This window comes from Melitaea cinxia, chromosome 13, assembly GCF_905220565.1.
Source record: "Melitaea cinxia chromosome 13, ilMelCinx1.1, whole genome shotgun sequence".
Classification (NCBI taxonomy): Eukaryota; Metazoa; Arthropoda; class Insecta; order Lepidoptera; family Nymphalidae; genus Melitaea; species Melitaea cinxia.
The window spans coordinates 5,095,818-5,114,809 of NC_059406.1; the positions used below are offsets into that span (position 1 = coordinate 5,095,818).

Genomic DNA, 18,992 nt, shown 5'->3' on the forward strand with positions numbered 1-18,992 from the left:
TCGTAGATATATTACCTACTATGAGTAATGATTGCTATCAGGTGTACATGATAACAACCAGGACCGACAGCTTTACGTGATCTCCGAGGCACGGTGGGGAGACCTACTGGGACTAACAACCAGAGCGGAAATAAATATTTATATAAACACAAATATCCACTCCAAGCGGAAATCGAACCCGCGACCGACGGTGTTTAGGCGCCGTCGACACGGCACACGCATTGTTACACCAGAGCGGTCGTCAATATTGGTATCGCTTCAAGCCCATAAGACATTAGTAGACAGGAAAAATTAAATCTTTTTACTCTTTTCAGCCGATATAGAAGAGTCAACAAATCACGTAGAGGCCTTAAATATTGATACAAGTAGCAACGAATCCACTGTATGTATAAATTCTCATTTTTGTTAAGTATTATTAAAACAAAATACTGATGGGATAATTTGTTTCAGAGTGAAGAATGTGAAGAAGATGGTAGTCAGCCTTATACTATATTGGATGTGCTCAATCAAGATTGTTTAATACACGTTTTAAGCTATGTTCCTATTAGAGATCTTATCAGATCTGAAAGAGTTAGTAAAAGATGGCAAAACATGGTACAAGAATATTTACAGGGTAAGTTATTTAACAAATGGTCAGAGCTAAAATAAAAATACATTGTCTTTAAAAATTATAGACTTAAGTTTTTGGTTACACTGCCATAATAGATTAAAATTTGTTATTTTTAACCGACTTCAAAAAAGGAGGAGGTTACTCATTTCGACCGTATATATATTTTTTATGTATATCCGGGGATAACTTCGTCGTTTATGGACCGATTTTGATAACTCTTTTTTTGTTAGCTTTCCAACAAAAAAAAGAAATATCAAAATATCCTTTGAAATATCCCAAATGTGGTACCATCATAAGGAAACCAGGATTTGATGATGGAATCCTAGAGAAATTGAGGGAAACCTTCGAAAATCGTAGTGAAGACTAGTGTGTTTCTTAATTTTTTTCGTCTACTTCGCTCTGGCCAGCTTAATCACCAAAAGAATGCAACAGTACTTTTTTTTTATGTCACTAGGTCGGCAAACAAGCGTACGGCTCACCCGATGGTAAGCGATTACCGTAGCTTATAGATACCTGCAACACCAGAAGCATCGCAAGCGCGTTGCCGACCCAATCCCCAATCCCCCCAGGAGCTCTGGTCACCTTACTCACACACGGGAACACAATACTGCTTGAAAACAGTATTATTTTGCTGTGATCTTCTGTAAGGTCGAGGTACTACCTCAGTCGGGCTGCTCCATATTTTGAGCAGGAAATTCCTGCTGTACCCTACCTCAGTTAGACTTCAGAGCGGTCTTATTTAACTAGGATTTTCTGTAAGGTTGTAGTGTTTCACTAGATGGGCTCCTCCAGATTTGAGCAGAATATATTCTGCTGACCCTACCTCTATAACCCTGCAACCGAGGTAGACCGTACCGTTTTTATTTAGGTAGAACACAGCAGGAAATCTGCTGCTCGAAATATGGAACGGGTCGACTGGGGTCGTGGACTCGACCTTACTCCGCTCCTGAACTCCTGGGGGAAATTGAGGAGAGGGTCGGCAACGCGTTAGCGATGCTTTTAGTGTTGGTTTAGAAGGTAATACGGAGCTAGTTGTATAAGAGTCTCGCGCGCGCAGGTCGGCGCACGTTCAAGACGTCGTGGTGGGCGCACGTGCCGGTGACGCTGACGACGGCCGTGCTGCGGCGCGTGCTGCAGCGCCTGGGCGCGCTGCTGCGCCTGCACATCGACCACCACTGGTCCGCGCTCAACGACCGCACCGCGCACACCGTCGGCAAGTTCTGCCCGCTGCTCGAGGAGCTCAAGGTGGGCCGCGGGCTGCTAGTGGTTGCTACCGGCTGCTACCGGCTGCTTCTCTGTCGCTTACAGATTGCTCATTTAAACCGGGGGGGGGGGGGGGGGATAATCGAAAATCTCACATCAACTTCTAAAAATATAAAATATTACACGAAAAAATACACGAGTCTCCATAGGTTGAGTAAAAGAAAGTGTTGTTTAATCTGTTTTTTATAGTTTATTACTTTCTCGAAATACAAGTAAAATTAGTTTAAATTATTTTTAGCGTTCATCTCACGTTAGAGAAGGGGCAGGAACGTTGCCTGGGTCCAGGCAAATCTCACTAAATCTCACGTAAGGGAGGGGGGGGTCCAAAGTACTCGAAAAATAACTCACGTAATTAATGGATGCCCCCTTATCTATACATATATTATAATGGTAGGAAAGTCAAAACTGTACATTGAATATTTTTTTAAAAGAATACTTGGGGTGTGATCTTCAATCGATACCGAAGCCAAAAATATAGTTTTTAGAATTTTTGTCTGTTTGTCTGTATGTATGTCCGAGATAAACTCAAAAAGCACCGCATGGATTTACTTTAAATTAGGCACGAATATTATTAAGAAGTCGGGTCAACATATAGGCTACATATTATCATGCTACCTACTGGGAACGAGCAGAGAACCTTTATTTCTTCAACGCATTCTGTAACAACGTATAATCTAACGACGCATATTTGAATGTAGTTATTATGTTAATAACCATGCTATAAGCTAGTTTCACACTATAAATAAAGACATTCTGTAGTATATTTAGTATCAGCATTGCACCCGTGCGAAGCCGGCGCTGGTTGCTAGTAGAGATATAAGATGATGAATTGTTTTTAAGATAATAAAGAAAAATAATTGTGTTTGCAGGCAAACGAAAAAAAAAACCGACTTCAATTATATCGACAAGTAATACAACGTAGGTAGACGAAAAAATACTCAAGTAAATAGGCATTATCAAAGATCACTCCGAAAGTTGTAATCAGATCTCGATGAATTTTGAATACTTGGGGTGTGATCTACAATCGATACCGAAGCCAAAAATATAGTTTTTAGAATTTTTGTCTGTTTGTCTGTATGTATGTCCGGGATAAACTCAAAAAGCACCGCATGGATTTACTTTAAATTAGGCACGAATATTATTAAGAAGTCGGGTCAACATATAGGCTACATATTATCATGCTACCTACTGGGAACGAGCAGAGAACCTTTATTTCCTCAACGCATTCTGTTACAACGTGTAATCTAACGACGCATATTTGAATGTTGTTGTTATTATGTTAATAACCAGCCAGTCGCCAGTCGTTTCGGACGATTTCACTCCTTATATATTTTTTACATACCGCGACCCTTATATCGTTGTGTAAGGAGTGAACTCTCATAATTTATATTTCGTTATCTTTTCAGGTGGTCGGAATGCATACAAAAAATTGGAATCCATTAATTTATGGATGCAAAAACCTAAAAAGTCTATCGTTTGTGTCATGTATCAAGGTATGTATTCTTTTTCACAAACGCTTAAATGAATTAAAGCTGTATGTGTATATATTGATATATACACAGCTTTAATGTAAGTTAATATTTCCATATACGCTAACTTACAAAACTTTCATCTCTTTTATGTCTTTGTATCTTATCTATCGTTTGTATTTTGAATGGTTTAAAATTAAGCTACATAACATTGAAATGATTTGTTTCAGCTCACAGATTCGAGTCTGGTTAATTTAATGAAAAGCGATTCAAGCATAGAAAGCCTGACGGTAGCTAACAATACACACGTGACTGGTTTATTTCTCACAGGGCTTAAATCTTCGAAACTATCGTCTTTAGCGTTTTACAACTGCTACAGTCTCCAAGGCACCGTTCTTAGCGCGGCTATAGACACACTACCGAACTTAACAACGCTCAAGTTAGATGTTTGTCCTGTTACTATGTGGAAAATAATACCGCTTATACTGAACAAACTGCCAAGACTCGAGGAACTATCCCTCAGCGAGTACACGTCACTGGAGTTGTTCCAGGCGCCTCCAGGAAATGAAGCGTTCTGTACAGCCCTATCCAATCTGACCGAATTAAAGATATTGGACTTGAGCAGAAACATTTACATCACGGACAGCGTTTTGAAAACTGTGGCCCAGTCATGTCTTAAATTAGAAGAGCTTAATGTATCTAGCTGCAACTCTATGAAGAATTTTCCAAATCCTGGTAAGTTTTTTTTTCTATATAACAGTAATATCTAAAATCTAATCTTTCTAAATCGTTTTTACTATTAAATATTTACAATACCAAACATAACTGTATAGGTTTCACAGTAATCACAGTTTACACAACTGCGATTATATTTTAGCGATTTTGACAAATGATGTATGTAAGGGAAATTTATATGATATTTTGTTACTATCGATAAATTCTTTTATATTTTTAACCGACTTCCAAAAAAGAAGGAGGTTCTCAATTCGACTGTATTTTTTTTTTTTTTGTATTGGGGAGGGAATGGAGAGGGATTGCAATATCCGTATTCTGTCGGAGAGCATGGCCGTACTTAAAGCACTAGAGAGCAATTCGACTAACTCTAGTCTTATATACGAATGTCATCAAACCCTGGAAGTATTAGCCTCACATAATTAGGTAATCCTCCAGTGGATAAAAGGACATAGTGGATCGCACGGAAACGATGCTGCCGACGAGCTTGCAAGACAGGGGTCCAGTACAAAGGTTGCCGGCCTAACCATCCTATTGCCGCTACCATTTGGACAACTGCGCTCGTGGATAAGGCAACGTACACGTGCAAATCACAATGCCCTTTGGGCAAACCAAACCGGCTGCAGACAGTCCAAATTGATACTCACGGAAGTATCACCGCACCTAGCGTGCCGACTGCTCAGTCTCAACCGCCTGGACATCAGAATAGTTGTTGGCACGATTACCGGCCACATGGCACTCAACCACCAACTATTCATCATGAATGCAACAGACAGCCCTCTTTGCAGGGGCTGTCTGGCTGCTGAAGAAACAGCCGCCCACGTAATCCTGGAATGCGAGGGAGTGGCCGCATACCGGGCTACCATCCTTAAGGATATAAGGACGCTCCGAGAAGCCTGTGAACGCCCCAGGAGACTTCTGAGCTTCTGGAAGGAGCTGGGCTGGCTGAACTAGTCAGCCCACTTTTCACGCATAATGGACCACCTTTGCGTCTAAATGCGGAAAATCGAGCCCAATACAAATACAAGTACAAAAAAATACTACTTTTCGAGTTATATCTAATAATGCGTTTTTACTTGACGCTTTTTCGTCGACCTACATTGTATTATACCGGATAACTTTCTACTGGATGTACCAATTTTGATAATTCTTTTTTTTGTGGGAAAGCAGATATTCCTAGTTTAGTACCACACAGTTCCTCCACAGCTGTAGTCCGCAATTTATAGATCTCGGAACCAATTTTTTTTTTTTTTTTTTGACAATAGACGATAAATTTTTCGTGAGGATTCTTGACGGCGATCCTGAATGATTAGGGTAAAAAATGTTTAGGGTCCTTACCGATGCTACCGGTGTACCGGGTGCTACCGGCCTCCGCCCCCCACCCGCTGTACCCCCGTCGCAGCGCGCGCGCAATATCTCTCGAACAATTATTATACTGCAATAATTTAGAACCTCTGTTTGTATACCACATTTATGGTTTGCTCGCAGGTCTCAATATAGATAATAAGTGAAATTCGCGTAAACATTAGAAAACAAAACATACAAATAATTCGTAGATTTTTCGTATGAAGGAGTGGGCGACGGCGGACTGCTGGCCGTGTGCGGCGCGTGCGCGAGCCTGAAGCGCCTCGACGTGTCGTACCTCGGCGAGCTGACGGACGCGGGGCTGGCGGGCGCCGCGCGCCTGCCGCGCCTGGCCGAGCTCACGGCGCGCGGCATGCCGGCGCTCTCCGCCGCGCCCTTCGCCGCCGTGCTGCGCGCCTGCCCGCTGCTCGCGGTGAGTCCCTCTCTGTCGCACGCGCGGTGGGCGGCGCCTGGCCGAGCTCACGGCGCGCGGCATGCCGGCGCTCTCCGCCGCGCCCTTCGCCGCCGTGCTGCGCGCCTGCCCGCTGCTCGCGGTGAGTCCCTCTCTGTCGCACGCGCGGTGGGCGGCGCCTGGCCGAGCTCACGGCGCGCGGCATGCCGGCGCTCTCCGCCGCGCCCTTCGCCGCCGTGCTGCGCGCCTGCCCGCTGCTCGCGGTGAGTCCCTCTCTGTCGCACGCGCGGTGGGCGGCGCCTGGCCGAGCTCACGGCGCGCGGCATGCCGGCGCTCTCCGCCGCGCCCTTCGCCGCCGTGCTGCGCGCCTGCCCGCTGCTCGCGGTGAGTCCCTCTCTGTCGCACGCGCGGTGGGCGGCGCCTGGCCGAGCTCACGGCGCGCGGCATGCCGGCGCTCTCCGTCGCGCCCTTCGCCGCCGTGCTGCGCGCCTGCCCGCTGCTCGCGGTGAGTCCCTCTCTGTCGCACGCGCGGTGGGCGGCGCCTGGCCGAGCTCACGGCGCGCGGCATGCCGGCGCTCTCCGCCGCGCCCTTCGCCGCCGTGCTGCGCGCCTGCCCGCTGCTCGCGGTGAGTCCCTCTCTGTCGCACGCGCGGTGGGCGGCGCCTGGCCGAGCTCACGGCGCGCGGCATGCCGGCGCTCTCCGCCGCGCCCTTCGCCGCCGTGCTGCGCGCCTGCCCGCTGCTCGCGGTGAGTCCCTCTCTGTCGCACGCGCGGTGGGCGGCGCCTGGCCGAGCTCACGGCGCGCGGCATGCCGGCGCTCTCCGCCGCGCCCTTCGCCGCCGTGCTGCGCGCCTGCCCGCTGCTCGCGGTGAGTCCCTCTCTGTCGCACGCGCGGTGGGCGGCGCCTGGCCGAGCTCACGGCGCGCGGCATGCCGGCGCTCTCCGCCGCGCCCTTCGCCGCCGTGCTGCGCGCCTGCCCGCTGCTCGCGGTGAGTCCCTCTCTGTCGCACGCGCGGTGGGCGGCGCCTGGCCGAGCTCACGGCGCGCGGCATGCCGGCGCTCTCCGCCGCGCCCTTCGCCGCCGTGCTGCGCGCCTGCCCGCTGCTCGCGGTGAGTCCCTCTCTGTCGCACGCGCGGTGGGCGGCGCCTGGCCGAGCTCACGGCGCGCGGCATGCCGGCGCTCTCCGCCGCGCCCTTCGCCGCCGTGCTGCGCGCCTGCCCGCTGCTCGCGGTGAGTCCCTCTCTGTCGCACGCGCGGTGGGCGGCGCCTGGCCGAGCTCACGGCGCGCGGCATGCCGGCGCTCTCCGCCGCGCCCTTCGCCGCCGTGCTGCGCGCCTGCCCGCTGCTCGCGGTGAGTCCCTCTCTGTCGCACGCGCGGTGGGCGGCGCCTGGCCGAGCTCACGGCGCGCGGCATGCCGGCGCTCTCCGCCGCGCCCTTCGCCGCCGTGCTGCGCGCCTGCCCGCTGCTCGCGGTGAGTCCCTCTCTGTCGCACGCGCGGTGGGCGGCGCCTGGCCGAGCTCACGGCGCGCGGCATGCCGGCGCTCTCCGCCGCGCCCTTCGCCGCCGTGCTGCGCGCCTGCCCGCTGCTCGCGGTGAGTCCCTCTCTGTCGCACGCGCGGTGGGCGGCGCCTGGCCGAGCTCACGGCGCGCGGCATGCCGGCGCTCTCCGCCGCGCCCTTCGCCGCCGTGCTGCGCGCCTGCCCGCTGCTCGCGGTGAGTCCCTCTCTGTCGCACGCGCGGTGGGCGGCGCCTGGCCGAGCTCACGGCGCGCGGCATGCCGGCGCTCTCCGCCGCGCCCTTCGCCGCCGTGCTGCGCGCCTGCCCGCTGCTCGCGGTGAGTCCCTCTCTGTCGCACGCGCGGTGGGCGGCGCCTGGCCGAGCTCACGGCGCGCGGCATGCCGGCGCTCTCCGCCGCGCCCTTCGCCGCCGTGCTGCGCGCCTGCCCGCTGCTCGCGGTGAGTCCCTCTCTGTCGCACGCGCGGTGGGCGGCGCCTGGCCGAGCTCACGGCGCGCGGCATGCCGGCGCTCTCCGCCGCGCCCTTCGCCGCCGTGCTGCGCGCCTGCCCGCTGCTCGCGGTGAGTCCCTCTCTGTCGCACGCGCGGTGGGCGGCGCCTGGCCGAGCTCACGGCGCGCGGCATGCCGGCGCTCTCCGCCGCGCCCTTCGCCGCCGTGCTGCGCGCCTGCCCGCTGCTCGCGGTGAGTCCCTCTCTGTCGCACGCGCGGTGGGCGGCGCCTGGCCGAGCTCACGGCGCGCGGCATGCCGGCGCTCTCCGCCGCGCCCTTCGCCGCCGTGCTGCGCGCCTGCCCGCTGCTCGCGGTGAGTCCCTCTCTGTCGCACGCGCGGTGGGCGGCGCCTGGCCGAGCTCACGGCGCGCGGCATGCCGGCGCTCTCCGCCGCGCCCTTCGCCGCCGTGCTGCGCGCCTGCCCGCTGCTCGCGGTGAGTCCCTCTCTGTCGCACGCGCGGTGGGCGGCGCCTGGCCGAGCTCACGGCGCGCGGCATGCCGGCGCTCTCCGCCGCGCCCTTCGCCGCCGTGCTGCGCGCCTGCCCGCTGCTCGCGGTGAGTCCCTCTCTGTCGCACGCGCGGTGGGCGGCGCCTGGCCGAGCTCACGGCGCGCGGCATGCCGGCGCTCTCCGCCGCGCCCTTCGCCGCCGTGCTGCGCGCCTGCCCGCTGCTCGCGGTGAGTCCCTCTCTGTCGCACGCGCGGTGGGCGGCGCCTGGCCGAGCTCACGGCGCGCGGCATGCCGGCGCTCTCCGCCGCGCCCTTCGCCGCCGTGCTGCGCGCCTGCCCGCTGCTCGCGGTGAGTCCCTCTCTGTCGCACGCGCGGTGGGCGGCGCCTGGCCGAGCTCACGGCGCGCGGCATGCCGGCGCTCTCCGCCGCGCCCTTCGCCGCCGTGCTGCGCGCCTGCCCGCTGCTCGCGGTGAGTCCCTCTCTGTCGCACGCGCGGTGGGCGGCGCCTGGCCGAGCTCACGGCGCGCGGCATGCCGGCGCTCTCCGCCGCGCCCTTCGCCGCCGTGCTGCGCGCCTGCCCGCTGCTCGCGGTGAGTCCCTCTCTGTCGCACGCGCGGTGGGCGGCGCCTGGCCGAGCTCACGGCGCGCGGCATGCCGGCGCTCTCCGCCGCGCCCTTCGCCGCCGTGCTGCGCGCCTGCCCGCTGCTCGCGGTGAGTCCCTCTCTGTCGCACGCGCGGTGGGCGGCGCCTGGCCGAGCTCACGGCGCGCGGCATGCCGGCGCTCTCCGCCGCGCCCTTCGCCGCCGTGCTGCGCGCCTGCCCGCTGCTCGCGGTGAGTCCCTCTCTGTCGCACGCGCGGTGGGCGGCGCCTGGCCGAGCTCACGGCGCGCGGCATGCCGGCGCTCTCCGCCGCGCCCTTCGCCGCCGTGCTGCGCGCCTGCCCGCTGCTCGCGGTGAGTCCCTCTCTGTCGCACGCGCGGTGGGCGGCGCCTGGCCGAGCTCACGGCGCGCGGCATGCCGGCGCTCTCCGCCGCGCCCTTCGCCGCCGTGCTGCGCGCCTGCCCGCTGCTCGCGGTGAGTCCCTCTCTGTCGCACGCGCGGTGGGCGGCGCCTGGCCGAGCTCACGGCGCGCGGCATGCCGGCGCTCTCCGCCGCGCCCTTCGCCGCCGTGCTGCGCGCCTGCCCGCTGCTCGCGGTGAGTCCCTCTCTGTCGCACGCGCGGTGGGCGGCGCCTGGCCGAGCTCACGGCGCGCGGCATGCCGGCGCTCTCCGCCGCGCCCTTCGCCGCCGTGCTGCGCGCCTGCCCGCTGCTCGCGGTGAGTCCCTCTCTGTCGCACGCGCGGTGGGCGGCGCCTGGCCGAGCTCACGGCGCGCGGCATGCCGGCGCTCTCCGCCGCGCCCTTCGCCGCCGTGCTGCGCGCCTGCCCGCTGCTCGCGGTGAGTCCCTCTCTGTCGCACGCGCGGTGGGCGGCGCCTGGCCGAGCTCACGGCGCGCGGCATGCCGGCGCTCTCCGCCGCGCCCTTCGCCGCCGTGCTGCGCGCCTGCCCGCTGCTCGCGGTGAGTCCCTCTCTGTCGCACGCGCGGTGGGCGGCGCCTGGCCGAGCTCACGGCGCGCGGCATGCCGGCGCTCTCCGCCGCGCCCTTCGCCGCCGTGCTGCGCGCCTGCCCGCTGCTCGCGGTGAGTCCCTCTCTGTCGCACGCGCGGTGGGCGGCGCCTGGCCGAGCTCACGGCGCGCGGCATGCCGGCGCTCTCCGCCGCGCCCTTCGCCGCCGTGCTGCGCGCCTGCCCGCTGCTCGCGGTGAGTCCCTCTCTGTCGCACGCGCGGTGGGCGGCGCCTGGCCGAGCTCACGGCGCGCGGCATGCCGGCGCTCTCCGCCGCGCCCTTCGCCGCCGTGCTGCGCGCCTGCCCGCTGCTCGCGGTGAGTCCCTCTCTGTCGCACGCGCGGTGGGCGGCGCCTGGCCGAGCTCACGGCGCGCGGCATGCCGGCGCTCTCCGCCGCGCCCTTCGCCGCCGTGCTGCGCGCCTGCCCGCTGCTCGCGGTGAGTCCCTCTCTGTCGCACGCGCGGTGGGCGGCGCCTGGCCGAGCTCACGGCGCGCGGCATGCCGGCGCTCTCCGCCGCGCCCTTCGCCGCCGTGCTGCGCGCCTGCCCGCTGCTCGCGGTGAGTCCCTCTCTGTCGCACGCGCGGTGGGCGGCGCCTGGCCGAGCTCACGGCGCGCGGCATGCCGGCGCTCTCCGCCGCGCCCTTCGCCGCCGTGCTGCGCGCCTGCCCGCTGCTCGCGGTGAGTCCCTCTCTGTCGCACGCGCGGTGGGCGGCGCCTGGCCGAGCTCACGGCGCGCGGCATGCCGGCGCTCTCCGCCGCGCCCTTCGCCGCCGTGCTGCGCGCCTGCCCGCTGCTCGCGGTGAGTCCCTCTCTGTCGCACGCGCGGTGGGCGGCGCCTGGCCGAGCTCACGGCGCGCGGCATGCCGGCGCTCTCCGCCGCGCCCTTCGCCGCCGTGCTGCGCGCCTGCCCGCTGCTCGCGGTGAGTCCCTCTCTGTCGCACGCGCGGTGGGCGGCGCCTGGCCGAGCTCACGGCGCGCGGCATGCCGGCGCTCTCCGCCGCGCCCTTCGCCGCCGTGCTGCGCGCCTGCCCGCTGCTCGCGGTGAGTCCCTCTCTGTCGCACGCGCGGTGGGCGGCGCCTGGCCGAGCTCACGGCGCGCGGCATGCCGGCGCTCTCCGCCGCGCCCTTCGCCGCCGTGCTGCGCGCCTGCCCGCTGCTCGCGGTGAGTCCCTCTCTGTCGCACGCGCGGGGCTGGCGGCGCCTGGCCGAGGCTGGTAGGCCTCCCCAAGTTCGCGCCAGACATCCCGATTTTCCGCAATCCTCATCCAGCCTACACCGGCAATTTTACGTAGATCGTCGGTCTAACGGGCCGGAGGACGTCCCACACTGCGTTTGTTAAGAGGCGGTATCCACTCCATGCCCGTCTGCTCCAACGGCCATCGGTCCTGCGACACAAATGACCAGCCCACTGCCACTTCCACTTGCTAATTCTGTGGGCTATGTCGGTTACTTTCGTTCTCTCGCGGATAGTCTCATTTCTAATCCTATCTTTGAGAGAAACCCCAAGCATAGCCCGTTCCATTGCACGTTGCGCGACTTTAAACTTGTGGACCAGTCCCTTCGTCAGTGTCCACGTCTGGGCTCCGTATGTTAACACAGGCAGGACGCATTGCTCGAAGACTTTTGTCTTCGAGCATTACGAAATCTTCGAAGTGAAGACTCGACGAAGCCTGCCCGAGCCCAACCGAATAGCCCTATACCCTATAGGACTCCTTCTCGAAGTTGTTGCGGCCCAGTTGGATAGTATAGCCTATCTACCGACCTTTTGTATAATAGACTTCAATATAATAATTTCTATACTATAGACTAAGTGACTTTCGCCCCCATTATTCTTTATCGTTGATTACACAGTGCCCTCAATGAACGCGTCAGTGTAATAAAACAACTAAATATCGGTTTGAATTACCGTTTCAATTTGTAACAATTGTTGTGTGTTAGTTGCTGGACTTGTGCGGCTGCGACGGCGTGTCGGAGGAGGTGGTGTCGGCGGCGGTGGAGGGCGTGAGCGCGTCCCCGCGACCGCTGGCTCTGCGGGTGGCGGGCACGGCGGCGGCGGCCGCGCGCTCGCAGGTATGTGTTGTCATTGATGTATGATGTATGTAAAAAAAATATATATATTAACTTCGGAAAGCCATCTTTAGGGTCTTTGGATAAGCGCGTAGTTGCTGGCACAGCGCCCTCCTTCGTTCTTTGGCTCCCCGGTCGCTTCAGCCTTGTCAATACACCGATTGTATCTCCGACAAATATACTTTAAATTAATGATACCAGTACAGGCTCTGCGTTCGAAGACTAAGGGTCAACCATTAATCATGGGATATGTTTTTTAGCAACCGTTTAACCAATAGTGATATATGTGGAGGATTTGGACTACCCTCTTCCATACCCAAAATCAAGTTTAAGTACTAATTAAGTTTTGAAAAATTAAGCATCATGATACCAATTTTCAGACAGAAAACAAGTTTGGAGGGTATTTGTTGATTGGTTTTTTGACTCAGAAATCGCTGCTTCAACGAAAACTAAATTCACGTGATGTCTCATTACAGACATCTTATTTCTTTATTAAGACAAAGTTTTGATAAAGAAATAAGATGCTAAGAACGGTTTCTGTTGTTTATGTAAAAAAATAATAGATTGAATATTTAAATGTTATACAATACAAGCATTTTATTTAAGCTGGCTTAATTAAACCATTTTATTAAGGCTGTTTTTTTTATTTGTTTTCTTTAAACTCCAAAACGTATAAAAATGCATTGACAAGATATGTCTGGTACTACAAATATGCAAATTTAGAACAGTGTAGGAATATAGGAATTAACATGGTTTTTCCTCCTTTAAATGGTTATATTTTTCATATACAACTAGGTCGGCAAACAAGCATATGGCTCACCCGATTGTTCGTGAATCGTGATTACCGTAGCTTATATACGCCTGCATCACCAGAAGCATCACAAACGCGTTGCTGACCCATGACGCTGAAACTAGCAGCCACTCTTTATATCTCTGTTCTAAACAACAGATTGAGTTGTAACTTTACACAAAGTAATATCGTTATTTCATTGAACTATGGAAAAAATCAAAAGGCTAAATACCACCCCTTCTATTTTTTTTTAATTTAAAAAACCAAAAAAGGAGGTTAACCAAAAATAAAGGTTTCTGCGAAGTTACAACAAAATGTAGTGTCCACGAGCAGAGATATAATTACCTCCTTAGGGAAATTGCAATATTAAAAAAATAATCAAAATGTTTTAATTTTTTTTTTTTTCAATTTTTTTCTAATCTTTCTTAATATTACAAATGACCTTTGATTTAAATTTTAACCTTATTTCATGCTTAGAAACATAGATTTTTAGCTTTTATATCGAATTAACCTCCTTGTTTTAGGTTTTAAATATAAAAAAATAGAAGGGGTGGAATTTACCCTTTAGATATTTTTCATAGTGAGATGATATAACGTCACTAATTTGTGTACAGTTACAACTTAATCTGTTGCCATTCTAAGAGATATAAATCGTGGCTTCTAGTTTTAGTTTCATTTAATTTTGGCTGCTAGCTGCTAGCTGCTAGTTTCAGTTTTAGTGCTGACCCTACGCCCGAACCACTGTAGGTTTCTGTAAGGTTGAGGCACTTCTCCAGTCGGGCTGCTACAGATTTGCACCCCAATAATTGCATTATTTCATTATGTTTATGATAAATGGTAATATCTGTCTAGCACAACGAGCTCGAGACCCACAAGCTGTTGATGGTCGATCTATATGAGGACCGCAGTAATCCCCACATGAGGCCGGACTTCGTCGACCGCATGTTCGAACAAGGCTCAGAAGACTCCTTTGAAGATATACTTTACGATGAAGACTTCGACGATTTTCTCGTGGACGATGGTATACAATTTGTTTATTGTGTGGATTATATGTAAACTAACATATATTGGATGTTTACGATGTTTGTTGTTGGTTGGTAGTTCCCGATATTGTGGTACTGTTACAATCGTGGTCATAAATGCAAGCACCTGTAGTGCAGTGATCAGAGTTAAAAACAATTATTGTATACTATGTAAGCTTTTAACTTTTACGGTCACTATGAACACCTCTGATTCTACAAGACTTACCGCGATTTATTATTTAAAACTATTTTGATTATATATTTTGGCATCGTTGCAGGCGCCATGGACCCGTAGAATCAAAAGTATTCATTTCATTGTATACTAATTTAACTGCCTCGTAATTTCACCTGCCTAACTTCCGATCCAAAGTATCTTGCGCGTTATTTAAGATCACAGATTATCACCAATAGATACTGCATTAGATGCTAAGGCATTAGATTAGACCAAGCACCGCTCGGAACAGGTCCGATGAAGAGCAAATAATTCTAATAATAATATACTAGAAATCTCATACGCTACTCAGTGACTGGCTGTAGTAACCGCAACTCGAAAAGTCATCTTGGTCAATTGCAAAAAGATTCCGCAGACCTTACGAGGAAGCGAAAAGTTACTGGAACCTGCAGGTGGAGGTCAAGGACGCTGAGGCAGTATCAAATAGTAACGACAACCTCGATTATCAGATGGAACAAACTATCGGCAAAATATAAAGCGGCATGACCGCGTGAGATGCTTCGCGCAATTTAAAAACGAGAAATCATGCTAACAAAATTCTAATTCATATTCTATTAGCTATACTAATATTGTTGTTTTCTTTTATATTTAAGAAAATAAAAATAAAAAATATAACAATGAATCATCAATAATTATATCACGTAATAGAAATATACCCTATACCTTTAGTTAAAGTAATACGATCTCGGTACCTCTAAACAATTTTCCCAAAAAAAAAAAAACGTTTTTATTGGTGTCTTGGACTCGATCTAATCTTTCAAATAATAATAATAATTAAAATGTATATATTCAAAAAACATCTTATCAAACTTTTCCATAAGCATTAAAGCCTAATTATACATATCTTTCAAAATAATTGATTTCAAGCAACATTACAGATGGCATAATAAATAATAGGTGAAAGAAGTTTTTTAACCGACTTCCAAAAAAGGAGGAGGTTCTCAATTCGACTGTTTTTTTTTTTTTTTTTAATTTATGTTACATCAGAACTTTTGACCGGGTAGACCGATTTCGACAAATTTTGTTTTAATCGAAAGGTGGTGTGTGCCAATTGGTCCCATTTAAATTTATTTGAGATCTAAAAACTACTTTTCGAGTTATATCTAATAATGCGTTTTTACTTGACGCTTTTTTCGTCGACCTACGTTGTATTATACCGCATAACTTTCTACTGGATGTACCGATTTTGATAATTCTTTTTTTGTTGGAAAGGGGATATCCCTAGTTTGGTACCGTGATAAGGAAACCAGGATCTGATGATGGGATTCCAGAGAAATCGAGGGAAACTCTCGAAAATCCGTAATAACTTTTTACTGTGTGTACCGATTTTGATAATTTTTAATTTAATCGAAAGCTGATGTTTATCATGTGGTCACATATAAATTTTATCGAGATCTGATAATTACTTTTTGAGTAATCTTTGTAAATGCGTAGTTGCTTGACTATTTTTTCGTCGATCTACGTTGTATTACTCGTCGATGTAATTGAAGTCGGTTTTTTTTTCGTTTGCGAGCAAACACAATTATTAAAATTAAACTATCCTAATAAAGTTATTAAATGACCGAATGATATTTGATTTGCCGATGGAATTTTATGTCATTTTTAAATAATTGATGTTTGTTCAAAATATTTTATGGCACAAAAATAAATAATAAATAAATGCAATAATTTTGTCGACAACATAATATAAGCATAGTTTGCTGGAATAATTTATTATGTAAAAAAAGTGTGTCTCAGCTCCGACACGCTACACGAGTTTACTTCTAAGAACCGTGATATTTAAAAATTAATTTTTTTTTTTAAATGTAGCAAATTATAATTAATTCAAACAATAAAAATGTAAAATAAAAGTAATAAATAATAATGTAAACTGAAAGTAATTCGTGTTTAAGGTCTACAATAATTTTCATAAAGTTCTTTTTTCGAGGTTCTTTTTCCATGATTAATACAAATTGTAGAACTAGAATACTCTAAAATTTTTATAAGTATTTTCATTGTTAATAATATTCTTTATAATTATAAACTTATAAAGATCATAATTACCCATTTAAAATTCAATCTTTAAGTGTTTGTTTTTCTGCAGGTGATGAAATGTTTCTGGAAGACGATTTAGATGACTACGAAGGTGTTATTGAATTTCATCCGCCCAACCACTTCAACAACATATTTCTGCTTTGAAAATATCTAACTTTGTATCAAAAACCTTCATTACCTAACTTTATTCTTAAAGAAAGATAACGTGATTTTGTACTTTGAGTTTTGTGTTCTAAATAGTTTTGTGTGACCGCTTCTGTTATTGTTTCACTGATCACTTTATCTTTTTAGAGATTAATAGATGATAGTTTGTTTAGATGTCTCCTAAATTAGAAAAAATTAAAACAGTCTCGCCTATCTTTATAGCTATTATAAATGTATTATTATTTTTGTTTGGATTACATAAAAAATAAAAATATAAAAAAGCAGTAGCTGAAAATAGACCAATGATTATCTGTAATATTGTCAATATATATGTATCTGTGATGTCATTGCAATCTACAGCAATAAACGGATTTTGTAGTGTTTATTGTTACTTTTAATATATATAAATATATAAGTATAAGCAAAGTCTGAAATATTGTGATAATATGTAAATTTTTCATGTACCTAATGGTTTATTTTTTCATAACTGGTATTATTTTGTATAATATTATGAATTGTAATAAATTTAAATTGTAGATAGGTTTAACTGACAGATTGCATATATAGCCTGTTCAAAAATGAGTTGTAACATGCAACTCGATTAGAAAGACTGTTAAATGATGTTCATTGCCTCATAGTTATACTTATTCAATGTAGTGATTGCTAGCTTCAAGCATCAAACTGCTTGATTATTATATTTACATGTTTACACCTGTGTAAAGCTAGTTTAGTAATAAATATGATAATAAGGCTGAGCAGTTGAGTATCTCGTTTATAGGAATGCTGCGACACAATGTTTACGTAAGATGTATATAGAAAAGGAAACACTATAGTATTTACTACACCCGTCAGTAAATCTGGCAGTTGATTGTTGAACAGTTGTTAAACTTAATCTTTTTATATTCTGTTTTTACTAGGTGCAATATTACATGCATGGAGTGAATTAGCTCTTTTGAAATGTTTTTCACTATTTTATATTACATTACTGTATCATTGTATATTCCTTTTGTTTTTCAATTTTATGAACTTAATGCATTGTAATCAACAAGGTGGTTTTATTTTTTATCAAGGTATCAATTTTTATTTTTATTTTTGGATAAATCAGTAACTATTTATATTTTTTAGCCATTTTAAATAGAAGAGATACAGCAACTAATTTTGAGGTGAGTTCTAGTTACACATTGTAATGGCATTGTTTTGCAATTTTTGCAACAGCATGAAGCAAAGAGCTGGTAGCTTACTTTTATTTTATTATCATTATTTTCTTCTAACTTTTATCATTGGCTATAAATTTCTTGAAGAGAAACATAATAAAAATTAAGTTTAAAAATCTTACTTAAGTTTCTGTGATTTGTGATGAATGATTGTAATTGAAATTGCTTTGTGCTTTTTCTGTAATGTTGTTCATAAGTTACTTATTTTGTAAGCCGCTGGAGGGGTTTTTATTTATTCATATTTGTTTAAAATTACAATAATGAAACTGAAGTGTCCTGTATTTGTTAGAAGATATATGTAGAAGAGTATATTTTCATGGTTCTCTTAGTGATTAATGTTTTAGATTGCATTTTAGGATAGACCTCATGCATGAGAATGTTTTGTGAGGAATTCTTAGTTTTTATACATTCATTGTTTTAACATCATTAGTAAAAAGGAGCAAAATACAAGCATTTTCCTTTACTAAACCTGTGTTTTATTTGTCTGAAGAAATTAAATAGTCATATTAAGTGAATGGTGAAATAATAGATACTAAACAATTTTAAATTTCTTATAAATAATTTAATAAACTGTATGACTAATTTAATTACATATTCACATCATAATTAGTTGTCTTAATGTAAGTATTCCACCACTTGCCCATGAAGCCTACATCAACCATTCGTGAAAATAAGCTTGAATACGAAGGTTTTAAATATGAACAGTGGGCTTTGTACAAATCGCAAGAGTCATTTATTTCACATGTGTACATGAAAGATATGATTCCCAATGACCTGTAGTGTATAACTCCTTCATTGTAACATTTCTGTATGTAACGTAAGTGTTCAATGGATTTTGGATTTCTACAATCTTCACTTACTAATATTACATCATTTGTAACTCTTTTCATAATATCTTTGAAGTCAATCTCGTTAGGGTTGTTTTTGGCCAGTGCATACAGGGTTGTAATGCCGGTTGTCCAAATGAGAGCTTTTCTCGGATCATCTTGTATATCTGTTCGTAAATCTTGGAACATTTGACGGTAATCAATGAATAAATTCTTCCAATAGTTAGTCCATTTTTCTATGATCGTCCCCTTAAATTTCTCTGGAAGTTTAATCCTTGACTGCACATTAGTAACAAAGTAAGGAGTTCTTTTTAACACTCTCAGCATGGCCAAAATTCGTAGTGAGTGGTGTAGACTTAGAATTTATAAACTAAAAACCATAGAGTTTTATTAAATTTATTAATTCATCAAAAATATATCACAATATATTGAAAATTGGAAATTGACATTACCTCGTGACATTGACAGTTGATGTTTACTTTCTTGTTTTTTTTTTTTTTTTTTTTTTTTTTTTTTTTATGGACTGCACGTTAGTGCATTGCCAATGACGAGCAGGAATTAAGAAAAATGTTCAAAAATTGTAGATAACGGCCAAGAGGAATTTATGAGAGGATTCAGAACAGGATAGGAAGAAATAAAATAATATATTTTATGATGAAAAGGAAAAAATAAAAATAAATAAAAAACATATACAGTATATTAAATGTCTATATTATTAAGAAATATATAATCCAATACAATTTTATATATATCATACTTTCTAGAAGACA

The 18,992-nt window shown here is 48.6% G+C and overlaps 2 protein-coding genes across 2 annotated transcripts in view; one reads left to right on the forward strand and one right to left on the reverse strand.

Moving 5' to 3' along the window:
- The window catches only part of LOC123659270, a 33,380-nt gene extending 16,201 nt beyond the window's left edge, over positions 1–17,179 (forward strand). Inside the window, exons 8-16 of the mRNA XM_045594519.1 lie at positions 315–382; positions 451–613; positions 1,668–1,855; positions 3,280–3,366; positions 3,573–4,077; positions 5,646–5,851; positions 11,831–11,962; positions 13,611–13,770; positions 16,087–17,179. Of these exons, the coding sequence (XP_045450475.1) occupies positions 315–382; positions 451–613; positions 1,668–1,855; positions 3,280–3,366; positions 3,573–4,077; positions 5,646–5,851; positions 11,831–11,962; positions 13,611–13,770; positions 16,087–16,181 (1,604 nt within the window). The 3' untranslated portion in view covers positions 16,182–17,179. The remainder of the gene's footprint in view (positions 1–314; positions 383–450; positions 614–1,667; positions 1,856–3,279; positions 3,367–3,572; positions 4,078–5,645; positions 5,852–11,830; positions 11,963–13,610; positions 13,771–16,086) is intronic.
- A 669-nt stretch (positions 17,180–17,848) lies between these two features.
- Positions 17,849–18,712, reverse strand: LOC123659136 (mitochondrial import inner membrane translocase subunit Tim29). Its single transcript, XM_045594394.1, has 2 exons — positions 18,675–18,712; positions 17,849–18,592 (listed from the first exon to the last, which is right to left on the reverse strand). Exon 2 carries the CDS (start codon positions 18,547–18,549, stop codon positions 17,983–17,985), a length of 567 nt encoding a protein of 188 aa, XP_045450350.1. The 5' UTR covers positions 18,550–18,592; positions 18,675–18,712; the 3' UTR covers positions 17,849–17,982.
- Between the last annotated feature and the right edge of the window lie 280 nt (positions 18,713–18,992).